We start from the raw sequence: 27,500 nt of genomic DNA on the forward strand, positions 1-27,500 counted from the left end.
AAATGACAATAAGAAAATCAGCACTTAAACATAATCATTAGCCCTATCTAAATCAAGCCCTTAAAGTAATCCAAACCATAAATGAACATAATAATATTAGTAAACAAATTACTATATATGATTCGGTGGAAATGACTGGTTGATCTTGACGAACAAAGACCTTCATTAATAACATCAAAAGAGATGTGAAAGAAACATCTCTCAACCTACCATCTCCTCCAGATGCGAGAATCTCCTCTACAAGGGACACAAGAATACCATAATAAATATTAAGTTTTGTAAAATTCCTCAATAATAATTACTCTTGATAACAGTAAAAATAGGCACAGTACTTGCATGCCCCTGTAAATTCTGACACATTTCAGATGTTACCCTCTAAGTAAGATTTGAATATTATTATTATTATTATTATTATTATTATTATTATTATTATTATTATTCACCACTGGTAAATGAAATGGGGACACCTAACTGGATTAATTTTAAATACACAAAAAGGTTACTATTAAAAGGATCGGATTTTTTTTCAATATTCACACTGAAAATATTTAGCCATTACATAACGATGATGAATCGCATTTCTCGGAAAATTGATACCTACAATTCAACTTTATTTTTTTCTTAAAATCCTCTTTCACTATGCCTATAATTTTCTACTTGAGCACTCTGTGCATGATTACTACCGCCATCTAAATTGTTGATTATCGTTTAAGGGTGCATTACATGGTGAATTGCTGCTGCTCATAAGAATAAAGTAAAATTCATATAACAAGCTTACCTTTAGGTGAAAATCGCACCACGTTTACTGCCTTCGTATGTCGATTCAAATTGGCCAAAAATTCGATCTTCGTTTGCTGATCTTCGTTAAATGTAATCGACCAGATCTGGGAAGATACGTCAAAAGTCGCTCTAGATAACACAATCTGTATTTTACCAGAGATCATAAACAAACTTATATCGTAAGCTTACTCACTTTCACATCATTGTCAGCTCCTGCAGAAGCCAGCCGCCATTTTGATCCTACTTTACTAAAATCAACGCTTAAGATAGGTTTCTTTCCATGCCAAGCAATCTCCGGAGTGTCCAGCTTCATGTCCGAGTTGTTGGATTGAATTTGTAAGCAATTTTGCTTGAAAATATTGGTTTGAGCTTCTGGAAGCTTTCCTCCCTTAGAACAAGTTCTACTTTCCCGCCAAAAAATCGTACCACAAAAAAAGAATGTGCCGACAAGCAACCGAAAGCATCATTCTCTCGGGACCGTTCGGATCCACCTTATTTGGAAATTGTCGTAAAGTTACGAAAAACCCATGTGTTGAAGCTTGTCAGTTTTCGTGAATCTTTCAACCATGCAGCGGACACCGACATGTAAAAACTGCTGTAAAAGTTATGGGTTTAAAGGTAAGCGATTGATGCAAGCTTAAATGCAAATTAAAATTAGATTGCTTCCTTGCCCGCCAAACTATATACAGCAGCCGATTCGCCAGCCGTCGCTGTCGCCAAGCATGCATCAGCTGCGCTTATGGATTGAGGTGTCGAACCTTCAGCTGTTTAGGGTGTTTTTTTCACCAAGTATGCCTTCATAAACTGACTAATGGCTTGCACCAATATAAATGGTTAAAGATGCATCTATCTTGAGCTTGATTGTGAATTTGGAGCTTCGGAAAGTGTCTATTTTGAAGGACGGTGCCTACTAATTCGAAGGTATTTCTGCGCGGCTTACTGAATATGCAAGAAAAGCAGATAGATCTTAACAAATGTTATTGAAATTCTAAATGAAAATTGGGGGTAACCACTCATTTTTCGGACATAATTAATCAAACAATAATTGTAAAAATCTTTAAAATACAAAGCAATTTATGGCATTCGTTGTCAAATTGAAGCTTAATAATATCTGAAAAATGCATGGTTGCCCCCAGATTTCTTTTTGGATACCAAGAGCACTTGGTAAGTTCTGCTTTTTCCACATAGTTTTGAACCGCGCAAAAATATCCCTGTATTAATAAGCACCCTACCACCCATAGGAAATCCGAGTGTCTCTAGATGCCCAGAACACATGCGCAATAACAATAGTAGGCACCGTCTTTTAGCTTACATTTATTTGGTAGAACATCTGCGACTGTCAGCTGGCATTAGCCAGAGTAAAATCGTGAAGTCTCACTAATGCAGACTTACTGGAAGCCTGGATCACATCTAAATGTTGCTAGAGCTGCGACTGCTGGTAACACGCCAATCAAATCGAAACTTCAACATCCCCCTTCCTGGCAAACCCCAGGCATTTGACTATCTTCTGTGCCTGGGAAGTGGGAAATTTGACCTTTGCCTGCGTGGGGTGGGGAAGATTGAACTGAAAGTATCAGGGATGTTGAAGTTTCGACTTGATCAGTACATAAATTTCATGTTATTCATTCACAGACAAAACAGCAGGACCAATCCTTCTCAAGGCTTGGAGCTTGAATCTGGAACAAAATCCCCGAGTTGTTAAAATCAAAACCAAAGCAATTATTCAAAAAACACCTTCAGACTAAATTGTTGCAGTTTTTAGTGCATGAGGGGGTTTATGTTGATGTCTATAATCTTGCTGATAAATTATTCCCTATATCTTTCTAGCAGATATATATGTGTTTTTCCCATATTTAATATTTATTTTTTATTATTTTATGTTGTACATGTATATATCTTTAACTCTGCACTGCCTAGATTAATTAGCTATGCTATTTGCGGTGTGCAGTTATATTATACATGTATTTATATTTATGTACATGTGTATGTGTGAATAAACTTGTAATAGTTGTAATAGCAATTTCATGAAGGGAAACAACAAAAGGTGTCGGTAGCAGTGTTTTGTAGTATCTTTCTGTGCATCTTGATCAGTTCTTAGCTCATAGGGAAGGGCATATAATAATATTATGTTGAGTTGTAGCATGCAGAAGGAGTGAGGACCTGTGGAATGTTAAGCAGTTTGCTCTGCCCCCATCCGTCTTTTTTCACTCTATGTCTTCTGTCTTGTGGTTGGATTTCCACGATTTACTTGCTATGGGAGTGGTGACTCAGCTCAGGCATCCCTCTTTTACTTTTAAGGCGTCAGCTGTTTATGTCAAAAAATTAAGTTAAATTTATTCCTATGTTTTTTGTTATGACTAAAAGACTTATAATTTTTACTTTTATACCTTCAGATGTTTCCAAGCCAATTGGAAACCGAATTCCTCTGCTGCTAGAGTGTGGCCATACTTTCTGCGAGGGCTGTGTTACAAAATGGGCCAGGTTACAAAAAAATCAGGTGTCGTGCCCAGAATGTATGCACAGTACCCCTCTATTGTCAGAAGGAGAAAAAGGAGTGACAAATATTCCTGCAAACATCTATTTATTAGGTGTAATGACCAACACCAAGAGGGCCTCATTTCGCAGGTACATGTAAGAATAATGAAATTAATTGATTTTCGAAATCCTACTGCACAAAACTGTAGAGAAATACAGCTGGCTTGCTTTCATATGCACCTTACCTTAGGAATTGTTCATTATTACCGTAAAAGTCCAGGTATAAGTGTCACCTTTTTTTCTCAAAATTCAAGGCAAATCAAAAAATGGGGGGTGCGGCTTGTTTACAGAAACACCTGAGGTTGGAGTTTTCTAAGGCCTAATTAATATTCAATGCATAAAACTTCTCTTGAAAGATGTCACTGAATAAACATATAACACACTGAAAGCATGTTGTTGTTGATCATTGGCTTTTTCATGAGTGGTGGCTCCTAAATGAGCCGTTTGTATCTTGAAGCCTTCACACTTTACTGGAACAACTAAACACCAATCTACATGCATTCTCCATTCCTCCTCAAAGCTGTTTGCTATGGTCACATGTCTTTCTGCTTCTTAAAAAAAAATCGCATCAAGAGAGCATCTTAAGATTTTTATAGTAAACTCACAAGATACACTGTAAAGGTATGAGAAGTGAAATTTCGCTATCGAAAGACTTAAATATTGGAAAGCTCGCAACAACCACTGTGTCAGTGTTTGAAACTGTACTTTTTTGTCCTTGTTTGTTTACCAATAGAACTTTATTGGAACTTCAAATTTTGTTGTCTCCATTTTTTTTAAAAATTCGAGCCTCTAAATTGGGGGTGCAGCTCATATACAGGTGCAGCTTATACACAGACTTTTACGGTAACCTACATCTATTCCTGACATTTTATAGATTTTACTCTGTTTAACACTGGGTGATTATGGTGATCAGTCTGAATGGGAGCTGTTTTGGGCGTGAAAAGGTTAAGAAAAGACTGGGTTAAAGAACTTAACTACAGTGTACATGTATCTACATGTAAGGCAAAGAATTGTCTTAATTTCTTCTGGAGCTGAGCAGTTTTTTACATTTATCATAAAATACAATGTAGATCCATGCGAAATCACCAAAGGGGCACTTTGGATTGGTTGTCGAAATTGGGTGTGCGTCTAATTTAGGGGCATTTCTGAACACAAGTTTGAACTTTGGCTTTTGAATCCACTAAGTTTAACCCTAAGAGTGACACTTCAGAATTTTACTCTAATGCCAGATGATTTTACTTGTTATTGGGGCCGTTTCAGGGGCAAAAGGGTTACCAGTAACAACATCTAGGTCCACTCAAAAACTATTTCCCCTTTAACCCTGTCCCCGCTGACCTCGAGGGTCACACTCGTAGATTTTAGAAGGCTGAAATTGGGATATTGGGGGACTTGATGCTTTGCTATGTGCTTTGGCCTAGGTTGCTTTTTGGCTTGCTGGCATCTTTTCGCTCCCTCCCAAATTTTGGGGTTAGGGTTACGTCCCACACACTGGTTTTCCTCAGACTGATGTGTTGACAGGTGCCTGGGGGGTAGACTGTGGCTTGGTTGTCATGGTGACTGACCTCCTTGCTGCTGAGAAGAACGCTGCTTCCTCTCTTGCTACCTTTGTGGCACCTACAAAGTACATGTATATTGTGCCCTCCAATAAACTCGCTTAGTGTTTTAAACTCTGACTAAATACAGACGATTTTACTCGTCATTGGGGGCTTGTTCCAGGAGCGAAAAGATTAAGCTTGTCAGTTTTATATAGGGTATAATGTATACATTTCTACTAGAATCTTCCTTGTCAGGGTTGTAAGTATTATTTTGTTCGCTTAAAAAGTACTAACCTCATATTTACATGTATTTTTTACAGCGATGTTGAGAAGATTGGTCGTTCAAAGCTAGGAACAAAGGCAGGCTTGCAAAGAGCGATCAGTCAGTTTTCACAGGAGAAAAAAGCTCAATTGAGTAAAACTGAGACAGGCAAGTGCTTGTTTTTTGCAAGAAACAGGTGTCCGAAGTTTTCTCTTGATGCATTAATTCATACTGAAGGAAAGCGTGTCCCATTTATTTATTTAATCGCTTTCACTATGCTTACCATACTAAACAGACTAAAATATACATATAACACCTTAGAGACCTCGTCTTCGCACCGCACTAAGCTGTCGAGGACGGGCATCCTACCGTCGGGCGGTGTACTGTAAATGCATCAAGGGGTGCCACAGGCGCATCTCCACTCCAGAGGAGATCTGTCGCCCACCGTACGTAACATTAGCAGGTATAGAGTTAGATTTGGTTTTATGGCGGAAGTAACTCCAGAAACGCTTTGCATTGACTTTCAAGCTGTCACCAAGAGAAGTGTGATACTCCTTTAACTTCCTGTTTATCAATGCCTTAGATTCTTTTCTTAAAATCCTGAACTTTCCAAGGTAAAAAGCGCTGTTGTGTTTCTTGGCGCCACGTCTAGCTGATTCTTTCCTCTTCAGCAAATGACGAACTTCTTTGTCAATCCAGGGTGGCGTGTTTGTGTCCCTGACTCTAGCCTTAGGGATATTAGCGTCAATAATATCCAAAAGGGCGGATTTCCAACTAGACCAGCAGGCGTCAACACCTACTGATAGCTGAGCTCTGCATAATCTGCAGTTTGAGGTTCTCAAAGTCAGCTGATTTAAAATTGTAAGCATAGCGGGCAGGTTTCTTCACCCTACAAGGCCTGGCTACAAAGTCAAATTCAAGTAGGTCGTGGTTGGTCTCAAGGCCAGCCTGTATAGTGGTCAAGGTCACGATGTTCAGTATGCGGTCAGGTGCATCAGTTATTATTAAGTCCAAAATATTCTCCTTGCTGGTCGGAAAAGGGTTCACTTGCAGTAGAGAATAGTCTTGTAGAGTTTCACAGAAAGCACAATCAGCAGAGTTCATAGCGTTCGAAAAGCCGCAGCCTTCAATCGACTTGATGGCAGGATAATTAACGAATGGCTCTTGAGGAAACAAGCAGAGTTATTGAGGTGAGATGGAAAGGTAAAGTCTGCTTACGAGCCTATAAGGCCCATCAGGCCGGCGTTTATCTCCGGTTTCTGTAGCATGAAGCGACTAGGGGTATTTCTACTCCCCCCTGGATGGGATGCCAGTCCATCGCAGGGTTACCCCTAGCATTAAATTCGCTGGTACCCATTTATACATCTGGGTGGAGAGAGGCACCGTGGGAGTTACGGTATTTACGCGTGTATAAGTTGATCCCATGTATAAGTCGACGCCCCATTTTTGATGGCAAAAAACGCAATTTCTTAATTTCTTTGTTAAATGTTCATGGGACACTAATCTTGTATTCTTTGATTTCTGGAAACGTGGATACACAAAAAAATCAGGGCCTCAAGCGCTTAATAGTTTTGTTGTTCAACAGCTGTTGTATATGCGGGCATTTTGTCCTTGAGTTTCGAAAAAGTTCTCAGAAATCGAACATGTTAACCTCAAACTCACCTGTTTCGTTGTTCAAGGAAAAAGGGCTTTAGAGGATAAGCACAATGCAACATCACAGAAGCAGGAGTCAATCTTTAAAAATAACTAGCGAACCATGCGAAAATGTGCAAGGTTTAATTGGTCCTTGACTTATAATTTCTCAAATGACAAACAAAACAAAACTCATAAACCAAACAATACGAAGTTTGCAAAAGCATTTAAATCTGTCAGGTTTGTATAAAGAATAAAAAACATTCATTACCAACCAGCATTTTCACGCAACATGAGTGACGATGCTTGCACGCAAACACGAGGTATTGCGCCAGGTTACTAAGCCATTGAACGATCGTGTTTTATTCAAAGAAACAGAAATGACTTTTAGAGCTTTCCGCCTTTGGAAAACGAAAATTTCCAGTGTCTATTTCATATTTGTGCTTGTGAATATCTTCAACAAATTTAGAGTTGGACAAATCCTTTTTTATTTCAACTGGAATTGCTTACATACATTCGTTTTGAAGTCTTTTGTCATTCATTTTGAAGTCTTTTACGTCGGCTTTTGTCCACTGCGTTCGTTATGACCAAGACAACGTTAACATTATTATGTTAATTTTGAATAAATTACTTAGCTGGAACTTGGCTCAAAATCTTTGACCCATCTATAAGTCGAGGGCAATTTTTGGAGCTTCTTTTGAGGCCATAAAAGGTCGACTTATACACGGGTAAATACGGTAAGTGTCTTGTGCCCAAGAACACAACACAATGTCCCCGGCCAGGCCCCGAACCCGGACCACTCGATCCAGAGTCGAGCGCACTAACCATGAGGCCACCGCACCTCCCGCTACTCCATGACGGAGTGAAAATCATAGCTTGGTGTAGAGTCGGATGGTCTATAAATAGCACTGATTACTAATTTAGAAGAACACGCGAGGTTTAACTCGACGCATAACATTTCAAGCCCTGTTTCTAAGTCAGATCTACGACGGCAATCGAGATTGTCCTTTACTGCTATTAACACGCCCCCGCCTTCACATTCAGCCCTGTCACGTCTAAAGATCGTGTAGTCGGCATCCAAAATCTCGGAGTCCAGGAAAAAATATTTGAGCCAAGTCTCAGTAACACAAATGATGTCGTATTCGTTACTGTATACCAGCTTTTGAAATGCATGGATCTGGCAGAACATTTCACTATGTGGAGACTTGTGTTTGCTTTTTAGGCTATGTGCATTTAATGATAGGCATTTTAGGTGACAATCTTTGGTGGAAGGGCTGGGATTAACAGACACATCCCCGCCTCTGAGGAGAGCTGCCACGTGGTGGACGAGTTTGGATAGTATAAACGCTCCGCTTTTTTTTAGTCTTCCTGTGGTAAAAGCGGGTATCTTTCAGCGGTAGATGGAATAATTGTCTTGAGTGTAAACAGGAGTGCCACGATGAATTGAGCAGCTACCAACAATGCCGCGATGGACAATGCCTCCAATCTACCAGAACAAGGATGACAATAGCTTATCAAATACGGAATCTGTCCCATTGTTCATAATTATGCAAAATGGTTGGATATCTGCGACACACAGGTGGAAGAGAGCAGGAAATAAATGTTGAGACTGTTGAAATTCCAGCCACAAAACCCACTACAGGAGTTGTCCAGGATCTTAGCCATACTCGTCTGTGATGTAGACTGCCAGAAGACCAAAAAGATAGGAGAAGAATAACAAAAACGGCAGATCTAAAATAACTTGGACCAGTGCGTGTTAGCATATAGAAACATTTACATGTTACAGGAATGTAATCCTTTCCCAGCAGAACTATGTTACACACAGACCACAATATATTTCGTATAAATTATGAAACTTTATGGCCCATGTATGGGTTTCACATGACTGTTTTTGCATGGTAGGAAATCTTCCATATAAGGCAAGTATATTGATTGTCCTGGTCTTGGCTTTGTATTGTCTTTTCTATGGGAAAGCTTTTATTTCAGTAATAATCCATATATGGGATTAATATGAGATATGGAAATACCATGGAGCTGTTACGGGTAATCACTGACAGGTCTAGAATGCCCTGACATTATTTCCATATTATAAAAGTAAGGTTTACCATTGCTATAGAATTTCTTAGGGCACCTTATAACTCTAATTCCAGAATGCAATGCACTTACAGTATCCCATATACTGTAAATTATTATCTTTAGAACACATAAAGGCAAGAGGGACATCTAGCACTGTGGAAAAGCTATGTCCATAGGTTTTCCACAAGAAGGTCATCCTAGACTTTAAATCCCTTATACTCCTGATGTCTTGAACTATCACAAAATTGGCCACCACATCAATTCTATACAAAACAGTCGAACCTTGACTGGAGTCTTTGGGACTAGACGAAATCGTCCGGATGATCGAGAACATGAATATTAATGAGGAACAAAAACTTTTTAAATTAAGAAAGTGACATTGAATTGTGGAACATAACATTTACAAATCATTTGGAAAAATAATAATATTATGGTCCACATCTTCACTCTCTGTTGTGAATACCACTACCCATGTGTACATGAGTTTGAATAACAAAATAGAATAAAGCAGTATCAAAAGCATGTTTGGAAATACACTTAAAAAACAAGTGTGCACAAGAAACGTGTGTGCGTTTTGCATCTGTATGGGACGCTGATTTCTGGTCTGCACTGTATATAGGGTTGGAACACAAAAGAGAATAACGTCATAAATTTCCGTAATCATTACATTTTTTTTAGTGCAAAGTACAAGCTCTTATAAATCATTTCCTATGAATGTAGGGTTTGCTATGGTGTTTAGCAGGTCCTTACCTGTGGTTGGGGTGCCAGCTAAAACAATGTATAGAAAGTGTCCTGTGCATTTGGAGTAATTATCAAAGAGCCCACTCACAGCCTAGAAAAGGTACCGGACATAGCCTGTGGTGTCTAGGCCAGGCTCTCTGATCATTGGAAGTTGACCTTTTTGAGGAGAGGAAAGACTATAGTGTTGCTTTTGGGTAAATGAGTACATTTTGTGGTAATTTATGTCCCTTTCATTGTGGATGCACAAGTGAAGTCTTTTCAGCTTTCAAGCCTCTCTTTTGGGAAAAAAATACTAATTATTTTATGCAACACTCTATTTTTTTGTCTAGTCTTTATTGCATCCCTAATGTTGACAATATCAGTACATTTATCAATCCTAGCCTCACAGTAATGGTGTTTCCAAGTTATATTTATTTGAGATTGTTGTTAACTGCCATATATTATCACGTTTGAGTCTTGGGTCTTCATCCACTCAAGTTAAGGACATTTGGTTGGATTCCTGCAGCAATCCTTGCATTTGTTGCGCTGAACTAAGCAATCGGTGCATATCACTTGCAATTGGTCATTACCGCATGTCATCTCTATACATAGTGAGGTGTCTTTATCAAACTGGCATGCCGCTATACATTTGAGTACGTGCTTGTTTCGTTGAGCCTGGCAAGATGTTGTGAGGAACATTGCCAGACAAGCCAGGAACACAATCAAAACCTTCATCTATTTGGGCAAAATAGGAAAATGAAGTTATGCCAAATAAATCTTGCACAGTACCTTTTGTAATGAGCATCAAACGTTAAAGTTTTAAACTTATCTGATAAATGGATATTGACATTGGCTTGCATATAATTATGTTAGTTAACAGGTGGATGGCATTAAGTTTGACATGATAAAAATTACTGTTAATTTTGTTTTCCCATTTCTGCTATAGCTAAGTGCAGTAATAACTGACCATCAAAACATGCAAAAATCCTTGTTAAAGAGGCCATTGATGTATTAGGATCTGAGTAATCATCTGTGATAGGAATTCATTAAATTCTTGTGAGTGCGTGGCCAGCTTGCAAGCAGGGAAAAGTGTAGAGAGAGCTGTTAAAACTGGTCCACAAGAATGGAATGAAGCTCTCCAAGAAGTTAGGTCATGGTTTAAGCTAATGGATATCTAAAGCTACATGTACAAAACATCTACATTGTACTTCGAAAAGCTATATAATCTTCTGAAGTAAAAAAGGGACAAAGGACTTTGGACTGCCTTCCCACTGTGGCAGATGAAATTTTGCTAAAACGTTGTGGTTTGCATATTACCATTTTGCGCTTGTGTGTTTTGGCTATGGCTATCATGATGTGGGGGACCCAGAAATGACTCAGCAGGTTTTAAATGAAAATTACTCTCAGACTGGTGTTTTCAGTTTCCCAGAGTGTTTGCTGCCTGTTGCTGTTTGGAGGGGTATGGTCAAACAAAAAAACTGGACTGCTGATATCAATTTCAAGATACAGGATAAGAATGGACTCTAATCACAAGTCATGTACAAAAATAATAATTCTAATATTAAAATCCCTGTTTGGAAGGTCTTTGGCCTATGGGATGTGATTCACTGGCCAACCTATTAAAGTCACTTCTGATATGTCATGATTATAGTTTGGGAATCTTGAACAAGGATTTGGGTGCTGTGGGATATTACATCTACCATCTGCAGTACAGGCTTGCAACATGTACATGTACCTGTGACCTTTTACTAGACTTTTTCTAGTCTTCTCTAAAGTTGTTTGTTATTGGTCGTATCATGATTTAAATAGTTGTTGGAACTGGGACACCAATCAAGTTTTTTTATGAAAAAGGATGAAAATTAATATAGTAAGTTTATCTTTTTTCGAATTAAAGTGAACTGCTAATAGAATTCACCATAATCATTACTTTTTTTTCCTAAATCACCATTGGTTCAAAATTTTCAAGACCTTTTAACTTTAAGAAGCTTCTTATTAAAATCCTTTAACTGCCTTTCATAAGAAGACTTTAGTAAATGGTTTTAACCTTACCTTTGAAGCTGCTTTGGCAAATGAGAAAGATATTCTTTACCAAATTGAACTGTATTTTAATACTGCAGTGTAAACAGATCACCCCACATGTGTTGGCTCACTATTTGTTGAATTTAAGTGTTACAAAAGGTACTATTCATTGATAACTTCTTGTTCTTTAAGAAATGCATAAACTTAGTTTCTGTATTAAAATTTACATGCCAAAATAATTTAAAATAATTATTATTTGGAACTATTTATTTCAAGTGGCCTCCTCAGCATTAAATTTTCCTTCTTTTTCAGTCAATGTATGGGTATTATTTGGTTTGTTATCCAAACAGGAAAGAGAGAGCAGACAGTGGGGTCTCTTTTCATGTTTATCATTTACTTTCTTATTTTACTGATGATGGATTTGTGAGTTGTCGTTTGTCGAGTGTACAGTTGTTTGTTCTCTGAATAAATCTGTGCAAAACACACTTGCAAGTAAAAAAGATTTTCTGTCAAGGACTTGCCTATCTGTAGAAACTGTTTTGCAAAATTGAAATGTTTGTTAACCATTAGTTGCTGTCAGCCCTAAGAAGACTGTTGCATTTAATGTTATTTACAGAGGATATGATAACACCTGTAGCATCCTTTGTAAACAGCATTAATTAAATTTCATTAACAACCACTGTTGAGTTCATGAGGTAGTTTCAAAGTTTCCCCTATTTGTGCTTGATAAAAGGAAATAAATGGTGACCACTTAGAATGAAGCCGCTTTTTAATTACAATACCTCTATTCATTTGTAAAGAATCTTTGGCCAATCAATTAGTTAAATTCTATTCATGACAAACATATCCTTTAAGATTTTCAAGGGAGTTTTTTTTTTGTCAGTCGAGAAGATATTGCTAATTATTAGCAATGTGACAGAAAGAAAAGATGGTGTTCATGTCTCTTAATTCAAGAAACTTCACATCTTTGTGAATTGTCTATGAATGGAGGTCCTGTAAAGTTTCTCTGAATGTGTCAGTTCACAAAACCCATTGAAAACAACACAAAATGATTTTCACAAAATTTAATTATCCAGGTATCATATTCAGGTAGTCACATTGTTTCCTTGCTGTGCTAACATTTGATAAAGATTTTCCAAAATTGGTATATTTACACAGAAACTATGTGGTATTGCAGGCAAATTACTCTGTCTTCCTCAGCCTGTAGCTAAGATAGTGGATATCATAGAGTTAAGCATCAAACTGTGTCTCACGAGTGACAAAAGCATATTTGAAGAATTTAAGCGGTCTTCTAACTTATGCTTGTTGGGATACTGTTTCATTGACCTGCATTTCAGCAAAAGGTGCAAGCTAGGACTAAAAATGTGTGAACACTGACAATTGCAGCCTGAGGCAGATTAAGGAAGAAATCAGTTGCAGGCAGCCAATAGAGGAAATAAAAGTCCTTTTTGTTTTGTCAGGGTTAGAGTTACTAGACATCAAGGAGGTGAACTATACTAGATGTTGCCTGTTGGTATTGCCCTGCCAGAGACACTTAAATACAGGCTCTTGCTGGAAAGTAGAATCACTTCAAACAAAAGGAATTTAAAAAAACAAACAAACAAGAAGTTGGATAAGCTTGATACTATGCCATTCTTTTCATGTAGGAAGACCACAAACACTTATAAACTAATGGATATCTAAAGCTACATGTACAAAACATCTACATTGTACTTCGAAAAGCTATATAATCTTCTGAAGTAAAAAAGTGACAAAGGACTTTGGACTACCTTCCCACTGTGGCAGATGAAATTTTGCTAAAACCTTGTGGTTTGCATATTACCATTTTGCGCTTGTGTGTTTTGGCTATGGCTATCATGATGTGGGGGACCCAGAAATGACTCAGCAGGTTTTAAATGAAAATTACTCTCAGACTGGTGTTTTCAGTTTCCCAGAGTGTTTGCTGCCTGTTGCTGTTTGGAGGGGTATGGTCAAACAAAAAAACTGGACTGCTGATATCAATTTCAAGATACAGGATAAGAATGGACTCTAATCACAAGTCATGTACAAAAATAATAATTCTAATATTAAAATCCCTGTTTGGAAGGTCTTTGGCCTATGGGATGTGATTCACTGGCCAACCTATTAAAGTCACTTCTGATATGTCATGATTATAGTTTGGGAATCTTGAACAAGGATTTGGGTGCTGTGGGATATTACATCTACCATCTGCAGTACAGGCTTGCAACATGTACATGTACCTGTGACCTTTTACTAGACTTTTTCTAGTCTTCTCTAAAGTTGTTTGTTATTGGTCGTATCATAATTTAAATAGTTGTTGGAACTGGGACACCAATCAAGTTTTTTTATGAAAAAGGATGAAAATTAATATAGTAAGTTTATCTTTTTTCGAATTAAAGTGAACTGCTAATAGAATTCACCATAATCATTACTTTTTTTTCCTAAATCACCATTGGTTCAAAATTTTCAAGACCTTTTAACTTTAAGAAGCTTCTTATTAAAATCCTTTAACTGCCTTTCATAAGAAGACTTTGGTAAATGGTTTTAACCTTACCTTTGAAGCTGCTTTGGCAAATGAGAAAGATATTCTTTACCAAATTGAACTGTATTTTAATACTGCAGTGTAAACAGATCACCCCACATGTGTTGGCTCACTATTTGTTGAATTTTAAGTGTTACAAAAGGTACTATTCATTGATAACTTCTTGTTCTTTAAGAAATGCATAAACTTAGTTTCTGTATTAAAATTTACATGCCAAAATAATTTAAAATAATTATTATTTGGAACTATTTATTTCAAGTGGCCTCCTCAGCATTAAATTTTCCTTCTTTTTCAGTCAATGTATGGGTATTATTTGGTTTGTTATCCAAACAGGAAAGAGAGAGCAGACAGTGGGGTCTCTTTTCATGTTTATCATTTACTTTCTTATTTTACTGATGATGGATTTGTGAGTTGTCGTTTGTCGAGTGTACAGTTGTTTGTTCTCTGAATAAATCTGTGCAAAACACACTTGCAAGTAAAAAAAGATTTTCTGTCAAGGACTTGCCTATCTGTAGAAACTGTTTTGCAAAATTGAAATGTTTGTTAACCATTAGTTGCTTTCAGCCCTAACAAGACTGTTGCATTTAATGTTATTTACAGAGGATATGATAACACCTGTAGCATCCTTTGTAAACAGCATTAATTAAATTTCATTAACAACCACTGTTGAGTTCATGAGGTAGTTTCAAAGTTTCCCCTATTTATGCTTGATAAAAGGAAATAAATGGTGACCACTTAGAATGAAGCCGCTTTTTAATTACAATACCTCTATTCATTTGTAAAGAATCTTTGGCCAATCAATTAGTTAAATTCTATTCATGACAAACATATCCTTTAAGATTTTCAAGGGAGTTTTTTTTTTGTCAGTCGAGAAGATATTGCTAATTATTAGCAATGTGACAGAAAGAAAAGATGGTGTTCATGTCTCTTAATTCAAGAAACTTCACATCTTTGTGAATTGTCTATGAATGGAGGTCCTGTAAAGTTTCTCTGAATGTGTCAGTTCACAAAACCCATTGAAAACAACACAAAATGATTTTCACAAAATTTAATTATCCAGGTATCATATTCAGGTAGTCACATTGTTTCCTTGCTGTGCTAACATTTGATAAAGATTTTCCAAAATTGGTATATTTACACAGAAACTATGTGGTATTGCAGGCAAATTACTCTGTCTTCCTCAGCCTGTAGCTAAGATAGTGGATATCATAGAGTTAAGCATCAAACTGTGTCTCACGAGTGACAAAAGCATATTTGAAGAATTTAAGCGGTCTTCTAACTTATGCTTGTTGGGATACTGTTTCATTGACCTGCATTTCAGCAAAAGGTGCAAGCTAGGACTAAAAATGTGTGAACACTGACAATTGCAGCCTGAGGCAGATTAAGGAAGAAATCAGTTGCAGGCAGCCAATAGAGGAAATAAAAGTCCTTTTTGTTTTGTCAGGGTTAGAGTTACTAGACATCAAGGAGGTGAACTATACTAGATGTTGCCTGTTGGTATTGCCCTGCCAGAGACACTTAAATACAGGCTCTTGCTGGAAAGTAGAATCACTTCAAACAAAAGGAATTTAAAAAAACAAACAAACAAGAAGTTGGATAAGCTTGATACTATGCCATTCTTTTCATGTAGGAAGACCACAAACACTTATAAACTAATGGATATCTAAAGCTACATGTACAAAACATCTACATTGTACTTCGAAAAGCTATATAATCTTCTGAAGTAAAAAAGTGACAAAGGACTTTGGACTACCTTCCCACTGTGGCAGATGAAATTTTGCTAAAACCTTGTGGTTTGCATATTACCATTTTGCGCTTGTGTGTTTTGGCTATGGCTATCATGATGTGGGGGACCCAGAAATGACTCAGCAGGTTTTAAATGAAAATTACTCTCAGACTGGTGTTTTCAGTTTCCCAGAGTGTTTGCTGCCTGTTGCTGTTTGGAGGGGTATGGTCAAACAAAAAAACTGGACTGCTGATATCAATTTCAAGATACAGGATAAGAATGGACTCTAATCACAAGTCATGTACAAAAATAATAATTCTAATATTAAAATCCCTGTTTGGAAGGTCTTTGGCCTATGGGATGTGATTCACTGGCCAACCTATTAAAGTCACTTCTGATATGTCATGATTATAGTTTGGGAATCTTGAACAAGGATTTGGGTGCTGTGGGATATTACATCTACCATCTGCAGTACAGGCTTGCAACATGTACATGTACCTGTGACCTTTTACTAGACTTTTTCTAGTCTTCTCTAAAGTTGTTTGTTATTGGTCGTATCATAATTTAAATAGTTGTTGGAACTGGGACACCAATCAAGTTTTTTTATGAAAAAGGATGAAAATTAATATAGTAAGTTTATCTTTTTTCGAATTAAAGTGAACTGCTAATAGAATTCACCATAATCATTACTTTTTTTTCCTAAATCACCATTGGTTCAAAATTTTCAAGACCTTTTAACTTTAAGAAGCTTCTTATTAAAATCCTTTAACTGCCTTTCATAAGAAGACTTTGGTAAATGGTTTTAACCTTACCTTTGAAGCTGCTTTGGCAAATGAGAAAGATATTCTTTACCAAATTGAACTGTATTTTAATACTGCAGTGTAAACAGATCACCCCACATGTGTTGGCTCACTATTTGTTGAATTTTAAGTGTTACAAAAGGTACTATTCATTGATAACTTCTTGTTCTTTAAGAAATGCATAAACTTAGTTTCTGTATTAAAATTTACATGCCAAAATAATTTAAAATAATTATTATTTGGAACTATTTATTTCAAGTGGCCTCCTCAGCATTAAATTTTCCTTCTTTTTCAGTCAATGTATGGGTATTATTTGGTTTGTTATCCAAACAGGAAAGAGAGAGCAGACAGTGGGGTCTCTTTTCATGTTTATCATTTACTTTCTTATTTTACTGATGATGGATTTGTGAGTTGTCGTTTGTCGAGTGTACAGTTGTTTGTTCTCTGAATAAATCTGTGCAAAACACACTTGCAAGTAAAAAAAGATTTTCTGTCAAGGACTTGCCTATCTGTAGAAACTGTTTTGCAAAATTGAAATGTTTGTTAACCATTAGTTGCTTTCAGCCCTAACAAGACTGTTGCATTTAATGTTATTTACAGAGGATATGATAACACCTGTAGCATCCTTTGTAAACAGCATTAATTAAATTTCATTAACAACCACTGTTGAGTTCATGAGGTAGTTTCAAAGTTTCCCCTATTTATGCTTGATAAAAGGAAATAAATGGTGACCACTTAGAATGAAGCCGCTTTTTAATTACAATACCTCTATTCATTTGTAAAGAATCTTTGGCCAATCAATTAGTTAAATTCTATTCATGACAAACATATCCTTTAAGATTTTCAAGGGAGTTTTTTTTTGTCAGTCGAGAAGATATTGCTAATTATTAGCAATGTGACAGAAAGAAAAGATGGTGTTCATGTCTCTTAATTCAAGAAACTTCACATCTTTGTGAATTGTCTATGAATGGAGGTCCTGTAAAGTTTCTCTGAATGTGTCAGTTCACAAAACCCATTGAAAACAACACAAAATGATTTTCACAAAATTTAATTATCCAGGTATCATATTCAGGTAGTCACATTGTTTCCTTGCTGTGCTAACATTTGATAAAGATTTTCCAAAATTGGTATATTTACACAGAAACTATGTGGTATTGCAGGCAAATTACTCTGTCTTCCTCAGCCTGTAGCTAAGATAGTGGATATCATAGAGTTAAGCATCAAACTGTGTCTCACGAGTGACAAAAGCATATTTGAAGAATTTAAGCGGTCTTCTAACTTATGCTTGTTGGGATACTGTTTCATTGACCTGCATTTCAGCAAAAGGTGCAAGCTAGGACTAAAAATGTGTGAACACTGACAATTGCAGCCTGAGGCAGATTAAGGAAGAAATCAGTTGCAGGCAGCCAATAGAGGAAATAAAAGTCCTTTTTGTTTTGTCAGGGTTAGAGTTACTAGACATCAAGGAGGTGAACTATACTAGATGTTGCCTGTTGGTATTGCCCTGCCAGAGACACTTAAATACAGGCTCTTGCTGGAAAGTAGAATCACTTCAAACAAAAGGAATTTAAAAAAACAAACAAACAAGAAGTTGGATAAGCTTGATACTATGCCATTCTTTTCATGTAGGAAGACCACAAACACTTATAAACTAATGGATATCTAAAGCTACATGTACAAAACATCTACATTGTACTTCGAAAAGCTATATAATCTTCTGAAGTAAAAAAGTGACAAAGGACTTTGGACTACCTTCCCACTGTGGCAGATGAAATTTTGCTAAAACCTTGTGGTTTGCATATTACCATTTTGCGCTTGTGTGTTTTGGCTATGGCTATCATGATGTGGGGGACCCAGAAATGACTCAGCAGGTTTTAAATGAAAATTACTCTCAGACTGGTGTTTTCAGTTTCCCAGAGTGTTTGCTGCCTGTTGCTGTTTGGAGGGGTATGGTCAAACAAAAAAACTGGACTGCTGATATCAATTTCAAGATACAGGATAAGAATGGACTCTAATCACAAGTCATGTACAAAAATAATAATTCTAATATTAAAATCCCTGTTTGGAAGGTCTTTGGCCTATGGGATGTGATTCACTGGCCAACCTATTAAAGTCACTTCTGATATGTCATGATTATAGTTTGGGAATCTTGAACAAGGATTTGGGTGCTGTGGGATATTACATCTACCATCTGCAGTACAGGCTTGCAACATGTACATGTACCTGTGACCTTTTACTAGACTTTTTCTAGTCTTCTCTAAAGTTGTTTGTTATTGGTCGTATCATGATTTAAATAGTTGTTGGAACTGGGACACCAATCAAGTTTTTTTATGAAAAAGGATGAAAATTAATATAGTAAGTTTATCTTTTTTCGAATTAAAGTGAACTGCTAATAGAATTCACCATAATCATTACTTTTTTTTCCTAAATCACCATTGGTTCAAAATTTTCAAGACCTTTTAACTTTAAGAAGCTTCTTATTAAAATCCTTTAAGTGCCTTTCATAAGAAGACTTTAGTAAATGGTTTTAACCTTACCTTTGAAGCTGCTTTGGCAAGTGAGAAAGATATTCTTTACCAAATTGAACTGTATTTTAATACTGCAGTGTAAACAGATCACCCCACATGTGTTGGCTCACTATTTGTTGAATTTTAAGTGTTACAAAAGGTACTATTCATTGATAACTTCTTGTTCTTTACGAAATGCATAAACTTAGTTTCTGTATTAAAATTTACATGCCAAAATAATTTAAAATAATTATTATTTGGAACTATTTATTTCAAGTGGCCTCCTCAGCATTAAATTTTCCTTCTTTTTCAGTCAATGTATGGGTATTATTTGGTTTGTTATCCAAACAGGAAAGAGAGAGCAGACAGTGGGGTCTCTTTTCATGTTTATCATTTACTTTCTTATTTTACTGATGATGGATTTGTGAGTTGTCGTTTGTCGAGTGTACAGTTGTTTGTTCTCTGAATAAATCTGTGCAAAACACACTTGCAAGTAAAAAAAGATTTTCTGTCAAGGACTTGCCTATCTGTAGAAACTGTTTTGCAAAATTGAAATGTTTGTTAACCATTAGTTGCTGTCAGCCCTAAGAAGACTGTTGCATTTAATGTTATTTACAGAGGATATGATAACACCTGTAGCATCCTTTGTAAACAGCATTAATTAAATTTCATTAACAACCACTGTTGAGTTCATGAGGTAGTCTCAAAGTTTCCCCTATTTGTGCTTGATAAAAGGAAATAAATGGTGACCACTTAGAATGAAGCCGCTTTTTAATTACAATACCTCTATTCATTTGTAAAGAATCCTTGGCCAATCAATTAGTTAAATTCTATTCATGACAAACATATCCTTTAAGATTTTCAAGGGAGTTTTTTTTTGTCAGTCGAGAAGATATTGCTAATTATTAGCAATGTGACAGAAAGAAAAGATGGTGTTCATGTCTCTTAATTCAAGAAACTTCACATCTTTGTGAATTGTCTATGAATGGAGGTCCTGTAAAGTTTCTCTGAATATGTCAGTTCACAAAACCCATTGAAAACAACACAAAATGATTTTCACAAAATTTAATTATCCAGGTATCATATTCAGGTAGTCACATTGTTTCCTTGCTGTGCTAACATTTGATAAAGATTTTCCAAAATTGGTATATTTACACAGAAACTATGTGGTATTGCAGGCAAATTACTCTGTCTTCCTCAGCCTGTAGCTAAGATAGTGGATATCATAGAGTTAAGCATCAAACTGTGTCTCACGAGTGACAAAAGCATATTTGAAGAATTTAAGCGGTCTTCTAACTTATGCTTGTTGGGATACTGTTTCATTGACCTGCATTTCAGCAAAAGGTGCAAGCTAGGACTAAAAATGTGTGAACACTGACAATTGCAGCCTGAGGCAGATTAAGGAAGAAATCAGTTGCAGGCAGCCAATAGAGGAAATAAAAGTCCTTTTTGTTTTGTCAGGGTTAGAGTTACTAGACATCAAGGAGGTGAACTATACTAGATGTTGCCTGTTGGTATTGCCCTGCCAGAGACACTTAAATACAGGCTCTTGCTGGAAAGTAGAATCACTTCAAACAAAAGGAATTTAAAAAAACAAACAAACAAGAAGTTGGATAAGCTTGATACTATGCCATTCTTTTCATGTAGGAAGACCACAAACACTTATAAACACTCAGAAAATATTCCCCCTTAATTAGCATGGTCTTGTTTCTTTCCTTTTTAGGTGTGAAATGTGAAGAATGTTCTAGAGGAACCGCTACATGTAGTTGTAGTAAGTGTGAGACAGTGTACTGCAGTGGATGTTTTGAGAGGGTAATGAATTAAATTTTAAAACAGCTTTTTTCACCCCATATCTCTTTTCAATACAGGTCCTGCCTTTAATACAATGTAGCAAAATGCATTGGATGTGCATAGATTTAGCTGAATACATAAATTAAAGTACAGCTATGAAATCACTTCCTTTTTTCCCTCAGATTTTGAAAGTGTGTTTGCTTAACACCTGACTGGCAAAATTTTCATCTTTGACTTTTATCCAAAGGCTGTTTACTTTGAGTGTAAGTTTTGGAATTGGCCGCCTGCCGTTACTCACATTCAAAACTGACTGATTCGACCTCAGACGGTTGGATCCAGGGAATTTAAGCGACATTTAAAAAATACAATTCTTTATTTTAACTGGAACTTTTCTCTTTAATGGTCCACCATTACTAACTTTAAGATCTTGAGAAAGCTGGATTGAGCGGAAAATGACGTCAAAGACTCACTAGTATAAGAATGCAATGCGTGTGTACACGGCAGAATTATTATTCAGCACTGGACTTTTGGCAATCAGACTCTTAAACTCGTGTTTTGCATTATAATAAGCTGCATTTACACACTGAAATTTTAAGCTAGTGAGTAAATGATCAAGGCTTAAAACTTTGGCCACTAAAGTGTTTAGTTAACATAATTTTGAAATCCAAAGAAAAGTGAATTTATTTTTTGGTCACAGTAGCACTTTAAGAGCAAAATGATGCTGAAACTGAAAGGATCTCAGTGGGAAAGCTGACAAAGAGTCAGGCTTCCAGAACGCAATAGTAATTTAACAGAAACAATTTTCAATGGCAACGGAAAGTTACAAATTGTAATTATTATTTTTTAGTATTTTCTGTATGCTATCAATGATTAGATGGCAAGATAATGCATGGAGTTTCTTGGATCGAGGAACTTAATGATTCTTGAAATATGTTGGCGACTTAACCCATTGACTCCTAAACTACCTCTATTCCAAGGAATCAATGGGTTTAGGGGTACATTACTTTTTTTCTGAGTGAATGTATATTTTCAAATAATATCTGTTAACTTTGTGCTTTATTTATATTCAGGTGCATTCATACTCTAACGCCTTGCGTAAGCATGTTCCGATGCCTGTTGTACAGACGAGGTGAGACTTTTGCTGGTGGAGCCAGAATAGAAGCAGTAAAGGGCCACATGATTTCATGTCTTGCTCAAAAGAATTAGGAAAATACATGTACACCAAGATATTTTATCTGTGTGCTTTGACCTGATTTTGTTCACTGGTTTTTTGCTCTACTTGGGACGATTTTTTTTTTGCACCATGTATTCCAGCTCTTAATGATTAACTTAGCTACAATTTACGAAACGCTACACACACTGCGCTTTGACAGAGCAGTGGGTCAGTAACTTGGGACGTCGTACAAATTAAATTACATTTGATTAAATCAAATAATTTTGTTTGTGAATTGGGGAAATGAAGTACCAGGAGAAAAGATCTTTGTAGGGAACCCAAGGCATTCAACCAGAATTTTGGAAAAGCTAGTCAGCTTTTGCCACCATGTTTGCCTCAAAATTGTTTGCTGTTCATTATGGTATTCTTAAGAGCTCAGCATAATTTTCCTTCAAGTGATCAATAAAACAGTAGTCATATTGTGGTGTTAATAAAGTCATGATCAGTATTGATGTGTTCATATTTTACCAGTGATACTGCAGTTGGATGTCCTGAACATAATAACAGGCCTTTAGAGTTTTATGATAAAGACGAAGGTCGGCCAGTGTGTTCACACTGTGTTGTCAGTGGAGATAGACAAACACATATGATTGTGCCGATCAATGACATTGTAAGTACTACCACAATCCATGGTAACTGAAATTCTTATCAGTGGGTCTGGTTTTATAGTAGTCTCAAATGTAACAAAATTGCAGTCGAACCTGTATTTAACGGCCACCCTCTGGACTTAAGAAACTGGCCTTAATGCAGGATCACTAAAAATACTCACTGGGCGTGGTCTAATGTCAATTTTAATGGCGTATCATACAAATGCACTTCATGCAAGGAAACAATAGAACTATCAACACTCTTTCAAGCGATCTACTGGCTTTAAACAATGTTCAGTGCCAACTTGTAACTTAACGGTATAATAAATGTAACATTGTCCAATCTTCTATGGTATACAGTTAATTATTGTCTCTTTTCGTTATGTTTGTGTGCTAACTACTAGTTATATGTTATGTGCAAACATTGACTCCAGTTGGCGTTTATAGGGAAGCACTGCCTTGCGTTAGGTTAGCCACTGCGACTTCCAGCGATTATGTGACAAAAGAACCTCACTTATTTCCTCAGCACTACGAGCTGAATGCAAAACAGCACGTGCTGGATCAGCCAAGAGTATCGGTTAGCAGGCGATATTCAAAAGGCAACGCAGCCGACAAGCTTGGGGGAAGTCGCTGCGCAGACTTAACCGCACCACACAGGAGTGTCCAGAGTTTATTGACAGTCAACCAGGCCCAATCTCAACTCCAAAGGGAGGGAGGGAGGGAAAAAACCAAATCGTAAACCACACTAATATATTGAGAGCTAACTGCGCTGAACAATAGAACATAGGTGATCTCTAAATAGTTTTCACATGCTTTTTATAGCTAGACAAATGTCTGCTGGCATAGCGATTCGGAAGAGCTGTACTACGAGAGAACTTAGTGTTACACATACCAACTGTTAGCCGTGAATAGAGCTTTGAAAAAAGCACCAATGCTGTGGATCGTACTAGCCTGCTAGCGACAACAAAGCTGCAAAGTTCAAAGCAAGAATACAATAAATCCTTAGTGTTTGCTGACCTTGGCAACTAGACGGCACAAATGCTACATTGAAAACAGAGCTGCCATGAAAGGGTTACGGTACAGATAATATTGTCACGATCCATTAACTACATTTTACTTGCGTGACAGTAAAATTGCCTTTTAATGTATTTCTATGACTAACAGTTCACAACAAAATATCTGATTCTGTCATTTCATAGTTGTTCAATGTGTATATTAATAATGGAAGTAATTCTAATTAAAAGTAGCACAATAGACAACAAAACTGTTCAAGTTAATTAAAGTAGTAATAGGGTATGAATTACGAAGTCTTAAAAAAGTCGGACATGTAAGTCTGGCGCTTCAGCGCTCAAAACTTTTGTTTGCACAGCAAGTCGTTAACTATCAACTTTGCGGGCATTGATAGCTATTGGAGCGGCTTTAAACATTTCTTGCCCTTTTGACAGCCAAATTATCGGCAGATGTTTTGTAAAACAACCCACTGTGGACTCAAAATCTGATGTGGCTCACTTGGAAAGTTCTTTCTACAGCTAAAATATGACAAAGGAACTTCTTCACGTCTATTCTTGTATCCGTGGGTACCATGCATACTTGAGTATATGGGAGCCAAAAGTCGATGAGATGTACGCATTGAAACGAGAGCCGCAGAATAAGGAAGACTGAATACTGTGGCAATTGTTCGCCCAAAATTACGGAAATCTAGTGTTACACCGAGAGTTACAAGACCTGGACGTGGCAAAACTGCTTCAAAGCCATATTCTCACCCCAATGAAATGATGGACGATTATGAAGTTGATGGAATTGTGGCTAACCAAATGTTTGAAACGGCCTACAAACGAAGGGAAAGTTATGGTAAAAGGGCAAGGGAGTTAACAGAGGTGGAGGTTATGGCCTGGAAATCCCAAGTGCAAGTATAGGTTTGAAGGTTATTCATTCTCCATCACATGGGTAAAGGACAAGCTAATTGAAGAGGAATTTCTAGCTGAAGAGTGAAGCATAATTATCTTCAAAAGAATCATTTTTTTAAGCACATTGTAGGTATCTGCAAAGCGTTAACGACACTAAAGAGCCGCGATTGTCAGTTTACAGTAGCTTTGCAAAATTAATGATATTTCTTTATAGTGATGATGGATTGCATTGTAAACACAATAAAACACCACATAAAATGACGTATGGCTTAGTTTCCGTTCAGGGGTTGCCGCTTAATTCAGGTAAAAATAACAAAGAAAGACAAACATGGGACTGCTACAGGGTGGCCGCAGCCCCTTAATAGAGGTGGCCGCCTAATACAGGGCTGTTATATACAGGTTCGACTGTAATTGGCAGATAATCCATGGCAATCATACATGTATGAATCACCTCCTAAACATGAATGTGCTATTTCTCTGTGAATGTTTTATTTGTTATATCTTAAGTCTGACACAGAGATGAAGAGCTAAGTGAGAGAAAAACATGCATTTGATGCATGGCAATCCTTGTGCCTTGCAACAGTATTTCTGGGATTTTAATCTGTGTTGAACTCTTGCCAAAGAGAATAATTGTTTAAATCAAATGGAATGCAGTAATCATTGTGAAAAGTATGCCAGTGTCGTACCCAAGTATTACTTCATTAACTAAAAAGGTTTTTGATTCATTTGCTATTAATACTCTTTTTCTTAAATTGTGTATGCAGGCCCAAGAAATTCAGGCCCAGTTCAGAGTGTCAATTAAGGAAGTGTCTACTACAGTTTCGTACCTGGAGAAGTCTGTTCAGGTCTCTCTGTTGTTCATTGTCACATTCTAGAGCTGCAGAATGGAGTACAGGTACTCACACCTGTTTCATTTGTTCCACAGAAAATTTGTGGAGCTATTCCAGAGGTCAAAGCTGAAAAAAATAACATTGTGAATGACATAAGAGAGCAATTTCACGTGTTATTTGCCGCTCTACAGACAAGGTATAGACAAGTTACATTTTATTGTGTCAATTCTGTGTTTAGTTTCTTAATAGCTTTCAAGTATCTCTTGTCCTTTTAAAACAGACAACAGTCTCTAATCAAAGAGGTTGAACTGAAACATGATGGAGAAATGAATCTAGAAAAACTGGTAAGGTTGTTGTCAGCAAAACTGGCATTTGTATGTTTACATTACTGAGCCTTAGGTGCTATAACTATTGTCTACAATGGAGAGACAAACAAAATCCGCAAACTAACGATTGTAAAAGAAACAACAAACAAATGCACTGTTTTATTAGGCATTGGCGAGGCTTTATATCGGTGGCTTAATAGTATGCCAAATTAATATGCAGAAAACTACAACACCTAACAGAAAAAGCTTGGGAACTGGTGCCTTCAATGTTGATAGGGAGCCTGAGCAAATTCAGGCCTAGCCTGGGGTATCCATGGCAACCCTGTGAGCAGGAACCACCACTGCATGCTGCTACCAACAAGCACCATCACTCTGAAAGGAATTCAGTGGAACGTAATCACCTGACCCCATACTTTCTAATGCCCCAAAGTGAGAAAGGACTGGAAGGGATAGGAGCTGGATTCTGCAAAGATCCACTAAGTACAGACAGCCAAACAAGAGATCTGCAAAGATCAGCGTAGAAGTCACAAGGCAACCGATAAGCCACTGTGACCACCCTGCAAATGACACAAGCTTGAAGACAAAACTGCTGGCCTCATCAATTTGCGTGGGCTTAAGTTTGGCTAAATTACGTTTAGCCGCATTACATCTTCCTTATTTTTCACCTCCTACCTCAAACATAGTGTTCTAGCTAGGCTGAAACGAAAGGGCGCTCCACCCTGCCATTTTCTTGCCCACCCTTTTGTTTTACTGAGTGCCCTGAGTGTGTTTTTATCACTAGTCCTCTGAATTTTTTTTTTGCTTTATCATACAGTCGTCGCTATGTAAAAGCCGCTGCTGCTACTGCTATGGTTATGCATCTCAAGAGCCAATCAAATTTCTTGTATAGATTGACAACTCATGAATTTCCATGCCGGACTCAAATGATACACTAGCGATCGATAAAATTTTATTTCAACATTTGTCAGTCTATTCAATTGAGATTATACCTCCAAAAAGAAAGCACTGTACACTAGATCATTGTTGTGGTTCTTCCAAAGCTCCTCCTGGAAAGAAATCATCCCAAGAATCGGCCTTCCCTCGCAGAAGTTTGGATTCAAGTCATAAGGTTGGATTCTGTGATGCTTTGAGAACTGGTCAATCGTGGCTCAAGTTTGACGGCTTTAACAACATGGTCCATGGTCTCTGCGTCTTCAACAAATGCCTTTACCCCAGCCCACGGCCTCACAATTTTTGCTTCAGAGGATGAAAAATTAGCTTTCAAGCAGGATATTAAGGTCAAATTTATCTGTGCCTTTGTCTCCCAGTTAGAGAACAGATTTTCTGACAGCCAAATTCTTTCAGCTCTCACCGTATTTGACCCAGCAAACATGCCTCAGAGTTTCATCTTTTATGGCGAGAATGAAATTGAAGCTCTTGTGATACATTTTGAAATTGATCAGGCAGATTTGGAAAGCAAATGGATCCAGTTTCTGAAAGTTATGGACACAACCTTCTGAGAAATCAAGAAATTAGTCCATTAATTAGTTTCCATTAATCAGCAAACGTAGTTACTAAAACAAAGAATGATGTAAAATGATCCAAAATTACCTACAACAGCATCTAAACTGAGCTAAAATGAGCTAGCTACAACAGTATCTAAAATGTCCTAAAATGAGTTACAGCTGCGGTATCTAAAATGACCTAAGTGTCCTATTCATTTTACACCATTT

General features: G+C 37.0%; 1 protein-coding gene and 2 long non-coding RNA genes across 3 annotated transcripts in view; 1 reads left to right on the forward strand and 2 right to left on the reverse strand.

Moving 5' to 3' along the window:
- Positions 1-210: 210 nt before the first annotated feature.
- Positions 211-1,204, reverse strand: LOC137996422 (uncharacterized). The gene is made up of 3 exons (XR_011122315.1): positions 974-1,204; positions 779-884; positions 211-237 (listed from the first exon to the last, which is right to left on the reverse strand). It is a non-coding gene; the product is annotated as an uncharacterized lncRNA (long non-coding RNA).
- Positions 1,205-1,339: 135 nt separating this feature from the next.
- LOC137996421 (tudor domain-containing protein 1-like) overlaps positions 1,340-27,500 on the forward strand; it is a 56,765-nt gene continuing 30,604 nt past the window's right edge. Inside the window, exons 1-9 of the mRNA XM_068841808.1 lie at positions 1,340-1,398; positions 3,174-3,405; positions 5,171-5,280; positions 20,858-20,946; positions 21,996-22,054; positions 22,610-22,748; positions 25,397-25,477; positions 25,558-25,658; positions 25,743-25,806. Coding sequence (XP_068697909.1) covers positions 1,347-1,398; positions 3,174-3,405; positions 5,171-5,280; positions 20,858-20,946; positions 21,996-22,054; positions 22,610-22,748; positions 25,397-25,477; positions 25,558-25,658; positions 25,743-25,806 — 927 coding nt within the window. The 5' untranslated portion in view covers positions 1,340-1,346. The remainder of the gene's footprint in view (positions 1,399-3,173; positions 3,406-5,170; positions 5,281-20,857; positions 20,947-21,995; positions 22,055-22,609; positions 22,749-25,396; positions 25,478-25,557; positions 25,659-25,742; positions 25,807-27,500) is intronic.
- On the reverse strand, positions 9,874-11,979 carry LOC137994381 (uncharacterized). The gene is made up of 2 exons (XR_011122125.1): positions 11,590-11,979; positions 9,874-10,275 (listed from the first exon to the last, which is right to left on the reverse strand). It is a non-coding gene; the product is annotated as an uncharacterized lncRNA (long non-coding RNA).

Source organism: Montipora foliosa, chromosome 3 (genome assembly GCF_036669935.1).
Source record: "Montipora foliosa isolate CH-2021 chromosome 3, ASM3666993v2, whole genome shotgun sequence".
NCBI classification, from domain to species: domain Eukaryota; kingdom Metazoa; phylum Cnidaria; class Anthozoa; order Scleractinia; family Acroporidae; genus Montipora; species Montipora foliosa.